Source organism: Furipterus horrens, unplaced genomic scaffold, assembly GCF_987537825.1.
Source record: "Furipterus horrens unplaced genomic scaffold, mFurHor1.1.pri manual_scaffold_2, whole genome shotgun sequence".
NCBI lineage: Eukaryota > Metazoa > Chordata > Mammalia > Chiroptera > Furipteridae > Furipterus > Furipterus horrens.
In genome coordinates this window covers 208,939,631-208,956,494 of record NW_028327172.1, presented here as the reverse complement: position 1 = coordinate 208,956,494, position 16,864 = coordinate 208,939,631, and the positions used below count along the sequence as shown (strand labels likewise).

At 41.0% G+C, this 16,864-nt stretch overlaps 1 protein-coding gene across 9 annotated transcripts in view; it reads right to left on the bottom strand.

Moving 5' to 3' along the window:
• LCORL (ligand dependent nuclear receptor corepressor like) overlaps positions 1 to 14,584 on the bottom strand; it is a 126,220-nt gene extending 111,636 nt beyond the window's left edge. For 6 of the 9 annotated variants that reach the window (XM_090267033.1, XM_090267034.1, XM_090267028.1 and 3 more), the window contains exon 1: positions 14,283 to 14,584. In XM_090267033.1, the coding sequence (XP_090123159.1) occupies positions 14,283 to 14,433 (151 nt within the window). In that variant the 5' untranslated portion in view covers positions 14,434 to 14,584. Of the gene's footprint in view, positions 1 to 7,164; positions 7,221 to 12,729; positions 12,874 to 14,282 lie in introns of those variants that run through there. The other 3 variants (XM_090267030.1, XM_090267029.1, XM_090267032.1) reach the window with 3 other exon arrangements.
• Positions 14,585 to 16,864: the final 2,280 nt, after the last annotated feature.

Here is a 16,864-nt window from a genome sequence, read left to right as displayed (position 1 = left end):
ACAAAGAAATATGGCCCAAATGAAAGAACAGATCAAAACTCCAGGAAAAAAAAAACCAAACTAAACAAAATGGAGCTAAGCAATCTATCAGATGCAAGGTTCAAAACACTGATGATTAGGATGCTCAAGGAACTCAATGGGTACTTCAACAGCATAAAAAAGATCCAGGCAGAAATGAAGGTTATATTAAGTGAAATAAAGAAAAAAATCACAGGGAACCAACAGTGGAGTGGATGAAGCCAAGAATCAACTCAATGATTTAGAACATAAAGAAGAAAAAAACAATCAGAACAGCAAGAAGAAAAAAGAAGAAAAAAAAAAAAAGAGGATAGGATAAGAAGCCTCTGGGACAACTACAAAAGTACCATTTGAATCACAGGGTTGCTGGAAGGAGAAGAGAAAGAGCAAGAAATTGAACACTTAGTTGAAAAAATAATGAAAGAGAACTTCCCCAATTTGGTGAAGGAAATACACATACCAGTCCAGGAAGCACAGTGTCCCAGACAAGATGGACTCAAAGAGGACCACACCAAAACACATCATAATTAAAATGCCCAGGGTTAAAGATAAAGAGAGAATCATAAAAGCACCAAGAGAAGAGTAGAGTTACCTACAAGGGAGTTCCCATAAGACTATCAGCTGATTTCTCAAAAGACACTTCGCAGGCAAGAAGGGACTGGCAAGAAGTATTCAAGGTGATGAAAAGCAAGGACCTACAACCTGAATTACTCTATCCAGCAAAGCTATCATTTAGAAACAAAGGCAGATAAAGTGCTTCCCAGACAAGGTAAAGCTATAGGAGTTCACCACCACCAAGCCATTATTATATGAAACGTTAAAGGGACTTATTTAAGAAAAAGAAGATCAAAACTAGGAACATTAAAATGGCAACAAATCCACAACTATCAACAACTGAATCTAAAAAAACTAAGCAAACAAGCAGAATGGAAACAGAATCATAGATACATGGATCATTTGGTAGGTTATCAGCTGGGAGGGGGAAGGGGGAAATGGGGGAAAAGATGCAGGGATTAAGAAGTACAAATTGGTAGGTAAAGAATAGACAGGGGGATGTTAAGAACAGTATAGGAAATGGAGTAGCCAAAGAACATACAGGCAAGACCCATGGACATGAACGAAGGGGGCAACTGCCAGAGGGAATGGGTGGTAAGGGTGGAGAGAATAACGGGAAAATTATTGGGACAACTATAATAGCATAATCAATAAAATACATTAAAAAAGGAAAATTTATTTTTCCAATGATTTGAAAGTAAACAGTGTACTTACATGATATCGTATTATCCTTGAATTCTTTAGTAAAATATTTCCTACAAATACCATCATTAAAATCAAGAAATTAATAATGATACATATGCTCACTGATCTCAGGCCCCTTCTCAGTGAACAACGTAGGGCATGTGTGTATATACAGTTGACATTTGAACGACCTGAGTTTGAACTGCTGAGGTCCACTTGTATATGGATATTTTTTCAATAAATGCTGTAAATGTATTTTACTTATTATTTTCTTAATAAATTTTCTTTTCTCTAGCTTACTTTATTGTAAAAATACAGTATACTGGATATACAACATACAGAATGTGTTTTAATTGATAGTTATTGGTAAGGCTCTGGTCAACAGTAGCCTATTAGTAGTTAAGTTTTGGGGGAGTCAAAAGTTATATGTGGATTTTGGACTGTGCAAGAGGTCAAAGCTCCTAACCCCCACATTATTCAAGGGTTAACTCACACACACATTTATTTCTATATTTCTGTACCCGTCTCTCTAGATAAAATGAAAACCATGATTTCACACTAATACCTCCAATTTCCAACCCAACTCTACAGAGAGCATTCTAATTTTCTCCATTACCATATTTATAACTAACACTTCTCACAGAGAAAAACATGGCTCCCATTATTATTTGTTTAGCTGACCAGTCTCCCTGTATGTAACCAACCTTCCATGTGGCTGCCTTCCCTTCCTTGCACGGATGCTCCCCGACTCTTCCATGCGTACAATCATCTCACTTTGTTCAGGCCCCTATGCCTCATGCATTGCCCCCCCCACCCCGCCCCCATCCTGCTCAAGCTCTAACAATCCGTACTGAGCTTACTGGGATGCCTTCCTCTTCCCACGCTCAGGCTCTGACATCTTGCATTAGGGTGCTTCGATACATGGATTCCATCCTTACTCCACCTGAGCCTCAACACACCCACACCAGGCTCCCCTCCTGCGTGAGGACGCCTTTCTATATCCTAACACACACACACCCCCCACAAGTAGATGCCCTCCTCATCCTCCTTCCCTATTCACGCCTGGACAAGCCTCCCTGGAACAACTGACCCACCCCATGCCGGGCCACCACCCTTCACAGATACCACACTGACCCTGCTTGGGCTCCAACACGCCCTCCTATGCGCTCCTGACCGCTCACAACTCCGTCAACCCGCCTCCCCCCTGTCAGGCTCTGAGAGGCGACCCTTCCAACAGGACATGGCTCCCATTTCCCAATAACCCACCCTGTGTGGGCACGTACCCTGGTTTGGTCCCTCCTGATATTCTTAATCCTGAAATGTTCCGAAAAGAAGGGAAAGAGGACAGGAAGAACAACTGACAACAGTTTAAAGATACCAGTGAATAAACTGCATAAGCACCCATAATCAGAGCTAATTAATAGAATCATCTATTTGTCAAAGTATCTGCTTTTTCCATTTAAAGAAACAGTGCTGTTATTGTAAACTAATTCCTTCTAAATTTAAAAAGTCAACTGAAAATTGATAAAAGGAGTCTTTCTTTTCTAGGGAAGCATGCATTTAAGTATCTTACATACCTGTAGAAAATCTAGCTCATTCACAAAAACTACCAATTTTAAGAATTTAAGAAATATGGTTGCTTCAAACACTAGAATTACATATTTTTAAAAACACCCAGAAGAGATAGGTTTGACTTGTTTTCAGTATAACAAGTTATATTGTTTCCAGTACACTTACCCCCAATTCAATTTTGCAAAAATTAGCTTTAATTGTTAGAACACCTTTTCCTTGCTTCTTGTTTCTTTGAGGAAGGATGCTTCATAAGAAAAACCTGAGCCTCGCTTCACCCCTAGGGAAGTGAAGTGACTGACCTGATTTTGGAAGGGAGAACTAAGTAGAAAGAACACAGTTCTGCTCCTTTCCCGCTTGGTAGTGAGCTGTTGGGAGAACGTATCAGCAGAAAGCATAGAGTCTGCCCTGCTTCCTCAGTATGCCTAGGACGGGGTGGGTAAGGTGTCCTAGGACAGACCACCTGACTCTCCCACCAAGCTATTCCTCTAACTTAGCCTTTATCAGTAATAGAAGTGATATTTTGGCTTCCATTTTTCTCCTTGTTTTATTTTTCAAGTTATTCAGAGTCTTATTAGAAACGAAAGGTGCCATTTGAGAGTACTTCAGCAATCTAAAATTGTAATTAATATATCAAATACATAATGGATTGCTTATTTTCCTAATTTTGACTTAAAAGGGCTGACTCAATTTTGAGCTTCTTTAAAACTATTACAAACAAAACTCCTCAAACCTGAACCAGCAGCAGATGTTCAAAATGAAAATAAGCAGATTTATCTGATCATGCTTATTACCCATTAAAAAAAAAAAACTTCAAAGGCTCATAATTTCCTCCTTGTAGAGGCCATAATTTATGTTTGCAGTCCTACTTCCTACGTCCATCCTATATTCCAATATTAAATTGCTGAGAATTTTCAGAATATATCATCATTTAGACTTCAATACCTCTGCTTATTCTATCCTGCCTGTTCCCTCCAACTACCCTCCCGCTGGATCATTTAATTAACTTAGGGATCAGCAAACTATGGCCTGTAGGCCAAATCCACCTATTTTTGTAAATAAATTATTTTTTTTTTACTGGAACACACACATGCTCATTCATTTATGTAATGCTTCTGTGCTACAGCAGCATAGCTGAATAGATGCAATAGAGACCATATGGCCTTCAAAGCCTAAAATATTTATTATCCAGCCCTTACAAAAAAAAAAAAAAGAAGTTTGCTAACCTCTATTTTCATCCAGTCTTTTGAAGCCTAGTAATTTCAGATACTTCAAATCAAAATTAATTGTTTCCTCCTCTGCCTTTGCATTATATATACAAACTCTAATATTTAACATCCTGATAACTGTGAGCTCTTAAAAGCAAAATCTAAACCCCATTCCTAGTGTAGACAATAAATTTACTCAACCCACAGTTTTCACCTTTCTCAACACAGCACATTCTTGGGGGAAGTATTTTGGAAGACACTTCTGCCCTTTTCCCTATCTCTTACGCAGTCCTCCCAAAGAAAAGAGGAATAACTAATACTGGCAGCATCCTGATTTTTGTTTGTAGTGGGATGGATTAATGTTTTAAAGGTCATTTTTCATGCATGGCAAAACCTTCTGCTCACTCTGCTTAGACAGTCATACCTACCAATGAGCAAAATCACAGTGTGAACTCCCTGGGGCAGAGCTTCCCTGTGTTTCAGAAGAGGCCCACAGCTTCAGGTGCTCTGTCCTTAAAGGCTGGTAAATTCAGTACAGGGCAACAGGGAGGAAAGAAGTCCAAAGTCTTATTTTGGCCTCAGTTCCAATTCAGGTTCTTCAATACAAACTTATTTAAAAAGCTAATATTTTTAACCAAGTTCACAGATACAAGGAACAGACTGGTGATTACCAGAGGTAGGGAATAGGGGGTAGGTGAAGGGGTGAAAGGTGTCAAAAGGTACACATGTCCAGTAACAAAATAAATAAGTCATGGCAACTGGAACTATTTTAACGACATAATCAATAAAATGTACAAAAATAAATAAAAAATAAAAAGTCACGGCGATGTAATGTACAGTGTGGTGACTACGGTTAATAATAATGCTGTTCTGAATGCTTGAAAGTTGCTGAGAGTAAATATTTAAAGTCCTCATCACATGAAAAAACTCAATCAATTGACACATAGTATGACTCCAAATACTTGACAACGAAAAATAAACTGAAAAATATCATTTCTTTAAGATGTATAACACACTAATGCCACACATACTATATCTTAGTGACAAACTTAATTGGGAAAATATTTTTTGAAGGAAAATAAGAGATAAATTTAGAGTTCACATTCAGTGATTCAAACCAAAACCATCCTATTTTTCATCTGTTTTATTTGATGCAATATTTTGTTACTGTCAAGTTTCAGCTTAATTAAATAGCATGAAATGATGATGAATAATATTTTTAAAACTTTTTTTCTTTTATTGTTTCCAGAGAGAGGGGAAGGAAGGCAGAGAAACATCGACTGGCTGCCTCCTGCATACGCCCCTACTGGGGACTGAACACACAACCCAGGCACCTCAGGGAACCACACTCAACCTACTAAGCCACACCAGCCAGGGCATCATGAGTATTATTGACTCAAAAAAGTATTCCCTACCTTACTTAATATTGTAATTGGTATCTCCCGTCTAAAAAAACAAACATGCCTAGACTTCAGACTCTTTCAATTACTGCTCCATTTATCTGTTCTTCCTCAAAATGTAGCTTCTCAAAAGAGTAGTCTACTACAAGTGTTATCTTCACTTATACACATCTTAGTTACTTTCTAACCTATTACAATATGGCTTCCATCCTCAGCAGAGGATGAAATTTATTTAGTCAAGGTCCCTGTTTCATGGTAGACATTGTATCAACATGTAACAACCCCTCCTTACTGTAACACACTTCTCTCCTCTTATATTTGTTGATACTACTCTCCCCTGGTTTTCTACTTAGCCAATGGACTTACTTTTAGTGTAAAAGTTCAGTGGCCTTACTATGAAATTGTTTTCCCTTTGCCCCCCACACCGTGTCCGTCCCCCACACCGCATCCGCCCCCTCCCCCCAACGTCCGGCCCCCCCAATGTTAAAATTCCTTACGTCTTGGCACTGAGTACTCTGTTACTCTCATTATACTATCCTTTACCTCTGGGCGATATCATCCATTTCCATGCTGATAATTTCCTAATTTACAACTTCAGCTGAGAAAACACTACTTCATAAGCATTATTACATCTTCATAAAAACAAAAAAATAGTGAATATTTCAGGACAGATATGATCTTAATTTCAAAGATTTCCATCTGTGGAACTGAAATGACTTGTGCCTAAAGTTATGGCGATGGAGGCTAAGAAAGTACCTGTATTCTTTCAATTCTTCATTCTACCATTTGTGAAGGCTTAGTCCCTTGTCACTAAATGAATTACTATTTAAATATGAAGACCACTGGACAAAGTTACTTCCTCTATACGAACACCTTAACACATATCCATGAGAAAAGAATTGGCCAACTTAATTAATGGAGAAAAGGGTTTTAAGCCTGTTTTTCAATAAGTACTTATGAAAAGACTCCAGGTTGCAACTGAATTATAAAGGTGACTGAGTATGTAGGGTAAAAGGTATAACTAAAAAGATAGTCAAGAATTTTGGGCAATGTGTGTAACAGAGAAGTAAAAGTAGATGCAAATGGCTGGGCTGTCTGAAGAAGGAACTAGGGAAGCAAATAAGGAGGAAGCAGCCTGGTAGAGTATGATCAACTAACTAAATATGGAGAGTAGTTTTTACTTGGTGAAGAAGGACAAATGTGATATACTATTACAAAATCAAAGCAGCTACTTCAAACAGTGATTTAATGCAGGTTATAAGCTAGACTGAAAGACAGTAAAACCAGGAACACACTTATTGACATACAAGTGCTTACTTTATTATAAAAACTGAATCTGGGAGATATTTTAAAGAAAGTAAAAACCTGGCAACACATCAGGGTAAAGAAAAAAGAAAAACAAGCAAATAGAAGTAAGCAGGACAGGGTTGTTGCCAATTGTGGGAAAGCTCTATAAAAGGAAATGAGAAGATATTTAGAAAAGCGATTATTTATTGTAAGTTTTATTTTCTAGAAAACACAAAAATTCTCAAAAACAAAAATAATTTTAAATATTTTTTTACTGATTGATTTTTAGAGAGCTAAGAGGGGAAGGGGGAGAGAGAGAGAAACAGTGATTAGTTGTTCCACTTATTTATGCTGAGCTACCCAGCCAGGACTTCAAAACAAAATTTTTATTTAGCTTTAATTAAAAACAAAGTGCTTTTGTTCAAATACAAATATGGCATTACCTTAGATTCCTAGTGGGGGCAGTACACTGGTCTGGAACTATTCACATTCTCTTTATCTATATTCCGTCGTGAAAAAAACAAAAATACTTTTTAAAGATTTACTTAATAATACATTCAGTCCCACGTATGGACTCTCATAAAGTTAAATGGGTCTGCAAACTGTTGAACCTATGAACTTGGTACTCTAACCGTTACCTATCACCCATGAATTCTGGCCACATGTACACCAAAAAGAAGGAATATTATTAAAAACAAACTCCATACATAAAAATGTAGGCTATTAGCACTGAAAGGCTGGATTTACTAATAAGGACAAAGAAATTACATATCCAAATATCTACATGCCTTTGTTGCTCCTCCCAGGACTGTCCTGTGATATAAGAACCAGGGATGAAGGTCATACAAGTCAGGGGGACACAATAAACACCAACTTGTCTGAGTGCACAGCTAAGCAGGAAGGGTTACACAGGTGCAGCCAACCAGAGGAAAGTAGCGTGGACATGAAGAGAGAGCTCCATGCAGAAAGGAGGCTACGCTATGTTCCAACCAGCCCATAGCTCAAATTTATCATCTGCAAGAACACAAAATTTGCACACTGCTGGGTCCCAAAAGTAGCAGAATTTTAATACTTCCAAGTATAAAATAATCCAGGAATACTCAGAATTTCAAATTTTACATGCAAAATTCATTGATATACCTATTTTACAGAGAAATTTGGGTGTATGTCTTAAGCACTCAACTACTCATTATCATCATGCATTCCATTTGTCTAAATGCATGTTACTAAGCATACCATAATTTACATCTTTGAAAGTGGGTAAAAAAATTGCTACTGCCTGAAAAAATAAAACAGTTGTATAGCCCAAGTTTTGAGGTAGCTGACGCACCATACCAGTCCTCATCAAATCCAGATTTCTAAGTAAATCTACTCTTCTGGGATTTACATTGCAAAAGTGACAAGATGAGCTAGAAGTCAATGGAAAATCAAAAGCGCAGAAAGCAAGAAGCAGCCAAAAAGAGGTGTTAGGTTGATTATCTAGAATTTTATTTACCTGGGCTATACCATCTTTTAGTGTTTTAGTTGTATGAAGTGCTACCCCAACTGCTTCAGAGGTTAAAAATAAAGGAAACGAATATTCTCTGACATTGATACTGCTCATTATAGATGGAGTATGTAGCTTGGAAGAAAGTCTACTTGACAAACACTTGCAGAGTGCAGTGCTCCAAGACAGTGATGAGTTAACAGGAAGAGTAAAACAGAGAGCATGTACGGACAAAGAGTAGCTTTAGCATAATATACATTTTAAAAAATAAATTTAATGTTTTGTATTCAATTACTACAAAGCCAAAGTATTCCTTAGAATATAGGAAGGCATCAAATATCTTTTGGTCTTCTCATATACAAAAAGCCACAATTAGGCTAAGGGATATACTATGATTCTAAAACTCTGTAACTCTGGCTCTGGTTCTATAATATCCTAGAATACATACAGATCATTTAAGCCCTTACTATCTTTTCCTCTAACATGCCTCATGATCTTTTTATTGTTCATCAGCATTCCCACCAGAAAAAATCTATTGGCAAAACTGTAAAGCTGAAACCTGCTAATCACCTGTGTAAATCAATAATAATAGCAACATTTATAGAATGCTTTCTATGTGCAGATACAAATTAACATATATCAACACAGTTAATTCTCAAACAAGCTCATTATCTCTAATTTACAGATAAGAAATTGAAGTACAGACAGGTTAAGTAACTTATCCACACTGTAAGTGATAATGCAAGAATGCAAACACAGGTATTATACTGTCCAAATCAAAGATTTGAGGAAAATTTAATTAAGCTATAGGTTTGGTTATTATCAACAGTTTTGAAATAAGTGGTACCATGGTAATTAAGAGTTGCCTGGAGCCACCACACACTACAGAACTATGCCGTCCAATGCATGCGGGAGCCACGTGCCACATGTGGCTATTAGCACCTGAAATGTGGCTAGTCCAATTCAGATGTGCTATGTGTATAAAATACCTAATTTCAAGGACTCAACATTAAAAAATATAAAATATTTGTCAGTAAGCTTATATGGCTTAATGCTAAAATATCTGAGTATGGCAGGCTCATTAAAATTGTTACGTTAATGCAGTGACTAGAAAATTTTAAGTTACGCATTTGGCTCCCACTGTACTTCTACGGACAATACTGATATGTAGGAAAGACTCTGACGTTTATAGAATAATTCTAATTAAACCTTTATCATTTTGTTTTGCTGTTTCAACCTTAGGCAAATCAACTACATTGCTCATTAGCTTTTAACTCAGCTTCCATCTCAGAAAAATAAGGTTTAAATACAGTCCTGAAACCTAATGTTCAGATTTTGGTATCTAAGTGTATTTTCTACTAAAAAAAAAAAATGAAGAAATGGCTGATGTTAGGGACAGCACAGGTAAAGTAAAAGATGAATCTGGAATATGTTGTTTTGGCAGAAAGGGAGTAGTCAAAAAATCACAGGGTGGAGGTTAAGGAGAGGTGTGGTTTGTCACAAACACGCTGGAACTAGCTTGATGAGGCAAGTTCCTATCAGCCAAACCTGGGACAATTTAGAAAAAATGATAACAGTAATGAATTTAAGCATTGATTAAATTAGAATCCATGAATTCATAGTGATAAAAATAACTAACTAAATAATGAAGGAAATGGGCGAGATTGCTTTATTACAGAATATCAACTACTAACTATAGAAGGAATAATGAAGTTAGAAAATCATGAATGGATGTTAAAACTTGTGAGTGAGCCCTGACTGGCGTGGCTCAGTTGGTTGAGCATAGTCCTAACAAAGGGAAAATCATGGTTCCATTCAGGTCCGGGATGTGTCTGGGTTGTGGCCTGCTCCCTGGTTGGGACATCTGTGAGAGGCAACCAGTCAATGTTTCTCTCACACATTTTTGTTTCTCTCCCTGTCTTTCTCCCTTCTTTCTGCTCTCTAAAAATAAATTTTAAAAAATCTTTTTTTAAATCTTAAAAAAAAAAAACCCAAAAACCTGTGGATGAAATTTTGATGAGGTTATATAAATATCCAGTTTCTCAAAGTATTTTCCCCAAAATTACATATTGATTATAAAAGGACAAATGATAACCTCTAGGGAGAAATATGGAGAATAACGCTTTCACCAAATTTTCAAAGCCAACAACATGAACCTCAGAATACAGTGTACTAAGAAGCACAGTACATCTCTTTACAGAGGTATTACTGGCAAAAACGCAAAGCCAATCTGATCGTGTGAAAACAACAGACAAATTCAAATTGGGAGACATTGTACAAAATAACTATCCTGCGCTTTTCAAAAAATGTCAAGGTCAAGAAATACAAGAGAAGCTGAGAAAGTGTTCCAGATTGAAAGAGACTAAAGAGAAGTGATGACCAAATGCAATGCACAGTCCTGGACTAGGGGGAGGAAGAGTTTACATATAAAACAGAGAGAGAAAATTTGAATATGGATTGTGATTTAGATAACAGTATTATGTCAACGTTAAATCTCTGGGGTTTAATAACTACACTGTGGTTAGGTAAGACAAAGTCTTTGATTTTAGGAAATATACAGGATTCAGGAGTAAAGAGGCATGATATCTGCAAATTACCCTCAAGTTATTTTGGAAGAAGATGGATGGATGGATAGATACAATGCTATGAATATAAGGCAAGAATGATAAAGCAAATGCAGCACAATATAATACAATTACTGAATGTGGGTAAAGGTGTATAGAAGCTGCTTGTATTATTCTTCCAACTTTTCCAGTTAGTTTGAAATTATATCTAAATTAAAAGTAAAAAAAAAAAACCAAAAATGAAAATTTGGCTTATCTCACAGATCAAAGATCCTAATAGACCATACAAGTTCTGATAATATTTAAAATTATATAAATGCATTTTTTTTCTCCTGGACTTTACATTGTTGCAATTTTTGTAACCTATTGGTTACTAATTACATATTCTACAAGTTTCAGGACTGTGTCTGTTATACCTCAATATACTGAGCACTAGAATACTATTTAATGTATCCAATAAGCACAAACACATGTTAGATGGGCATACTCAAAATTACAGCATAGAATATGATTATAGAAAAATAATCAAATTATAATAAACACCATATTGTAAATATAAGTATTAACTGGGACACAGAGCTTATATGGCAACTCTTCAATTAAATTATAAAAAAGAAATCAGTCATAAATCTGAAGAGATGAGTTCCACAAATAGAGAAAGGTAAACATAATTTTCCTTATCAAGAGTTATACATCTTAACTAACTACAAGCACAATGAACTTTCCCCCCCAATAAAATTAGAATATTATATATGTTACAAAAAATGAATCAGATTACTTTAAAAGACTAACTCGAAGAACTGAGATTTAAAACTTCACTACTGGCTCAATACTAACTTGCTGTATGATCCTGAGACACTGCTTCCAATTTCCTTATCTCATTTAAAAATAACACTCCTGAATCATTTTTTTCCCCTAAGGCAGAATGGATAATATTTTTAAAAAATTATTTCAAGCCATAGAAGCACTGAATATGTAATACAGAAATATATATATATATATATATATATATATTCACACACAAACATGCAAAGAAAAAAAGAATATGGCTTTTTCCAAATATGCTTCCAACGTGAACTACTGAATGTAAGCATATTAATAGCAGAAGGTAAATTAAAAGTTTACAAATTTCATTTAATCACAATTCACACTATGAATGGGTGCTTAGCATATAGGGTACTGAAAAGCCCAATCAACAAGTATATATCCTGTTTAAAAGAGTTTTATTGTTCATGCAAAAATAACAGAGACAAAAACAAAGTATTAGAAGGGTCTTACTAGGTCTCCTGACTAGAACTGGGACTCTGGGAAACAATTCTCGAATACAGTTAGAGCCCTGTCAAATTTTTTCTTTCAAATACAGTACAAGTATATATTACATTAAAAATGTAATACAGATTGCATAGTATACCTAAAAGCATTAACTCAATTTTCAGTGTCTCCCAATCCTACTTCAGAAACCAACTAGGTAAGGCAGAAACTACTTTTTCCCATAAAATCCAATAATTTTGTGTTTAATTAAAATTTGACTATTTTTCAAAAGCACATATATTTCTGAGTACAGAGCCATACTTAATGTATCTAAATACGCAAGAAGACGAGGGGATAAAAAAACGTAAAGGATTCAAACCCCTACAATTGACCAAAGACAGCTCAAATCGCCGCTTGCCTCAGGAAAACTTAACAGAATAAATCGCCAGCCAGCGTACAACGCTGTCACCCTGCCTGGTTCTAACTCCGGGGACTCAGCAATTTCTAAACAGGTCGTCGATGGAAGAGAGCTTTACACGAGCAATTATAAAAACGGGTCCATTTTGAATTCAGGAAGCACTAGCAACACTGAGCTTAAAAATTGTATATACAGAACACCCTGAGGTTTTCCTACACTTTTTTAAAGAACTAAAATCACTTATGAACACTTGGCTGAAGCTTTTTTATGTATTTATTTATTTTTTTACCAGAATGTTTCCTTAGAGGAGACCCGAACAGATCGGACAGGGGTGGACAGTAAACTGCTTCGACGCAACTTAAATGCCCCCGGCGAGAGCAGCCTTCCTCCTCCGCCGTCCTCCGCAGCGCACGTCTCTGAGCTGAAGTTGTGCTCGTTCATCCTGCTGCGATCTCCTTTCACCGGCGAACCCCAAGAAGGGTCTTCATTCGGGCGCTAAGCAAACAAACCCGAGGGGGGCGCGGGGGGCGGCGGGCGCGAAGGGGCGCCCGGAGAGCGGGGAACAAGGTGAGAGCGCTGCTTTCTCGGGGCACTAAGATGAGCGCCTTAACTCCTAATGCCGAGCTCTAATCGCCCCTCAAGCGAGCTGCGGCCACTCTCCGCTCCGCTTCCGTCTCCCCCTCCTCTCCCACCCCAACAGCGGTCCGCGCCGACGCGCACAGCACCCCGACCCCCACGCACGCGACCCCCTCTCTGCCCACCAGACCAACCTGCCGGATAACAGCTCCACGCACACGTCCCATTCAGACGAGACAGCGACAGCGGCAAGGCCGGCGAGTCCCCACCCCCTCCCGCCGCCCCCGAGCCACCCGGAGAATGACAGTCCCGAGCCCCGAAGTTTGAAGCAGAAACGATTCCGACCCCACCGACCGGGAAGGCGCAACGGCAGAATGGGATGCGAGGTGGGAGGGCGGCTATGTGTCCGTGCGGGGACGGGGTCATCACATGACAGTAAAAGAGGACCAGAGTCGTCGGGGCGTCCACAAGGGGAGGGGGGGGGCGAGGGTATCATCACTATGGCAACAGCCCCCTAACCCCCCACCCCGCTGTCCAGACTTCCAGAGGGGGAGGAAGAACTTCAAATCCCAACCGTCAGCGCTCGAGCGGCTCCTTCTTAAAGGGGTACACACAACGCCGCCGCCGCCGCCGCCAAGCGCGAGAGGGCAGAGCGGGGCGCCCCCGCCCCTCGGGCGACGCCCCCGCTGCCCCTAGCCCCCCGCCGGCCCGCCCCTGGCCCCGGCCGCGCGAGCGCCCGGGGGAACGGCTCGGGTCCCCCTGCCCTGGAACTCGCCCGCAGCGGCCGGCCGGGTCCCCGGCGGCGGGAAGGGGGTGTGTGTGCGCCCGACGGGGGCGCGGACCAGCCCGCCTTTCCCCCGCCGGCCCTGCCCGCCGGCTCCCCTCCGCCCGGCCGCCGACCCGCTGGGCCGCTTCCTCCCTCCTGACAGGGTGGCCGCCGGGCGCCGAGGGGCGCCGAGGAGTTGCGGGGACAGCGCGAGCGAGCGGTTCTCCCCGGGGCTCGGCGAGCGGGTCCGAACTAACAGTTCCTGGGAAGCCCAACAGCTGAGGAGGAGAAGCGGAGGGAGCGCGGAGCGCGCCGGGCGAGGAGCCCCCAGACAAAAGGCGAGCGCCGGGGCCGCCGCGCCGCCGCCGCCGCTCCCGTGTCGCTCCCCCATTGAACTGACCCGAACGGGAGATTCAACTAAACCCCTCAGCTCCAAACTCCTCAGGGCTGCGGCAGCCGTTGTCGCGCGGGGCCGGCGCCCCAGCCCCTGTCTCTCTTACCTACACAGTGCATGAGGCGGTGGCGCCAAGAGTCGAGTTCCCGCCGGAATCCTCTCCTCTCCGCCGCGCACCGAGGGCTCCGGCACTGAGCGGCGGCGGCGGCAGCAGCGGCGGCGGCGGCAGCGGCCATTCTCTCTCTTCCCTTGTCCATCTGCGTCCCGCGTCACGCGCCCTCATTTACATACGAGCGGCGCAGGCACGAGGCAGGGGCGCGAGCCCTCGGCGCGAGCCCCGGAGCGCGCGCCCCCCGGAGGGGGGTTGATTGACACGTGTCACTACCTTCCCTCTGCCCTTCCCTCCCCCTCCCAACCGCTCCCTCAGGGAGAGGCGGGGAGGGAGCGAAAGGAGAAGGAAGCAACCTGCCGCTTCCGCTGACCCCGCCTCCCCTTCCACTCCCCACTCCCTCCTCCCCCCGGAGTTTACTCAAGCGAGCCATAGTGCTCCCGCCGCCCGCGAAAACCCTGAGCGAGGGCTAGAGGCTCCGAGCCTGGCCAGGAACCGGCGAGCTATGGAGCGGACTAACAACTCCTCCCTTCTGCCTTCCCGACGTGACTCGGGTCGCCTGGAGACTTCACTTCCCAGTCTCCATTGCGCCTGAGCCCCAGAGCGGAGTTGGACGGCGCGGCGCCATGCATGCTGGTCCTTGTAGTTCGGCAGGAATGGGCACTTTGAAGTCCTCCCTATACACTTGGGCTTGTAGACTGGCCTTCGACTTCTCTGCATTGCCGTTCTCACGGACCTGGCCTCCAACGCCCTGCGCCCAGGACTGTGCTCTCCCTGCATTGCCTGGCCTGACCCAGCCGCTTTAGCCTCTTTAAGGTTCCGCTGTACAAGGGCGGTGAAAACCGTCAAGAGTTGACCGCTTCTTGATGGTTCAAGCTGCACTTGGCGCATTAAGTGCTGGAAACTTTTGGGGATCACTGTCCTCCCGCAGCTGCAGGGATGGAGCAAGCTGGTCATTAGGCTGTATCCCAAATAACTGCCGAATATCCAGAGAGGTCCCGCAGTAACATCCGTTTCCAAGGAAAAAAAGATCTCGGAAACTGAGAATAATTGTAAGGATTAGGGAAAAGGTGCGGGGCGTATTTCACCGAAAGTTAGTTATGGGGGAATTGGGTGTGACTGGATGAAAACCCCCAAAGGGGAAACTTCTTATCATCTACAAAATGTAAACTCCTGGAGAGAACAGCGACCCACTGAGAGTTCTGTGACATGACATGCTTCACTTGCCTGACCCTAGTACAGTGCATGGCATGGGATTTAGCACTTTACAAATGTTATGGAATGAATTCTCCACTATGCTAGAGAAAATATGTTTTCTTCTTCAGAGAGAACTTTTCATTAAATACGCGTCTAAACTTCAACGAGATTTTTTACTTTTACATCACAGTCATTGTGCGTGTATTTCTGTATATGTGCAGGGGGGTGAACCCAAAGTCTACTGAGAAGTTCTATTAGTGGAAATTTATGCACAAGTATGTGAGAAATATGTTTTAATTCTTCCTGGAAACTTCTATGAATTCTGAGTTTAGTATCACCCTCCCTGTTTTGCGGCTTATCCTATCCACCTTTCCTTTTTTTTTTTTTTTTTCCATACAAGGAAGTCTTTAATTGCTCATCATTACCTCTCGATAGTGAAGATGTAGTTTTATGTTTTCACAGATTAAGAAAATGAAATTTAAAATCTCAATCACCTTTCTAAAATGTTCACAATTGGAAAAGTAAGTAAAATCACTTTGTGAAGGTGTTTTAGGAATTATCAGTGGATGATTTCAGTTACTGATTCCACTCAGAATAATTGCCAAGATGATCAGCATTTGTAGCCTTCCTGATCACTTATACAGTAACCTTTGTTAGTTAGGATGGGCTAGTTTATGGTGCAATAACAAGCAGTAACAAAGGATCCAAAATTTGGGGGGCACAAGGGATAGAGCTTCACAGCAGATCATTGTCAACAAGGAACCAGATGGCTGAGGAAGGCCCCAATAACTTTAACTTCTCCACTTGCCTGGTAGACCCAAGGAAGACAAATGGCAAACTTTTTCTTCTTGAAAGTGATACAAGTCAATTCCACTCACATTTCATTGATAAAAGCAAATTATAGAGGCATGTCTATCTTCAGGGGAAGCTTGAAAGTGTAATCCTGTTATTTGTGAAGAAGAAAGATAACCAGAATTTACTGGTGAACAGCACCAATGATTACTGCAATCCATCTTTCTAGTCAGCAATTTACAGTTTATTCTCCTTATACTACAAAATACACTCACTCCTATCACAAGTGAGACAATCCACAAGTTCTGTTTTGTAATGGAATTTATCTCAAACTCCAGAATCTCTGGGCGATGCTTGGTAGTCCCTATATTAGAATGCGAATAGTCTTCTCTTGTTATAGAGACCTGAGAAGACAGGATCATTCCTCTCTGCTTACACACACACATGCATACGCACATACATGCATATACACACACATTCAACATACAGTGGTGGGACAGGAACAGAATAAACATGGTAAAGGAGAAGAGTGGGAGACTCATCTGAACAGTTTTTGCAGATATTTTACCACAGTTAACATGGATGACTCA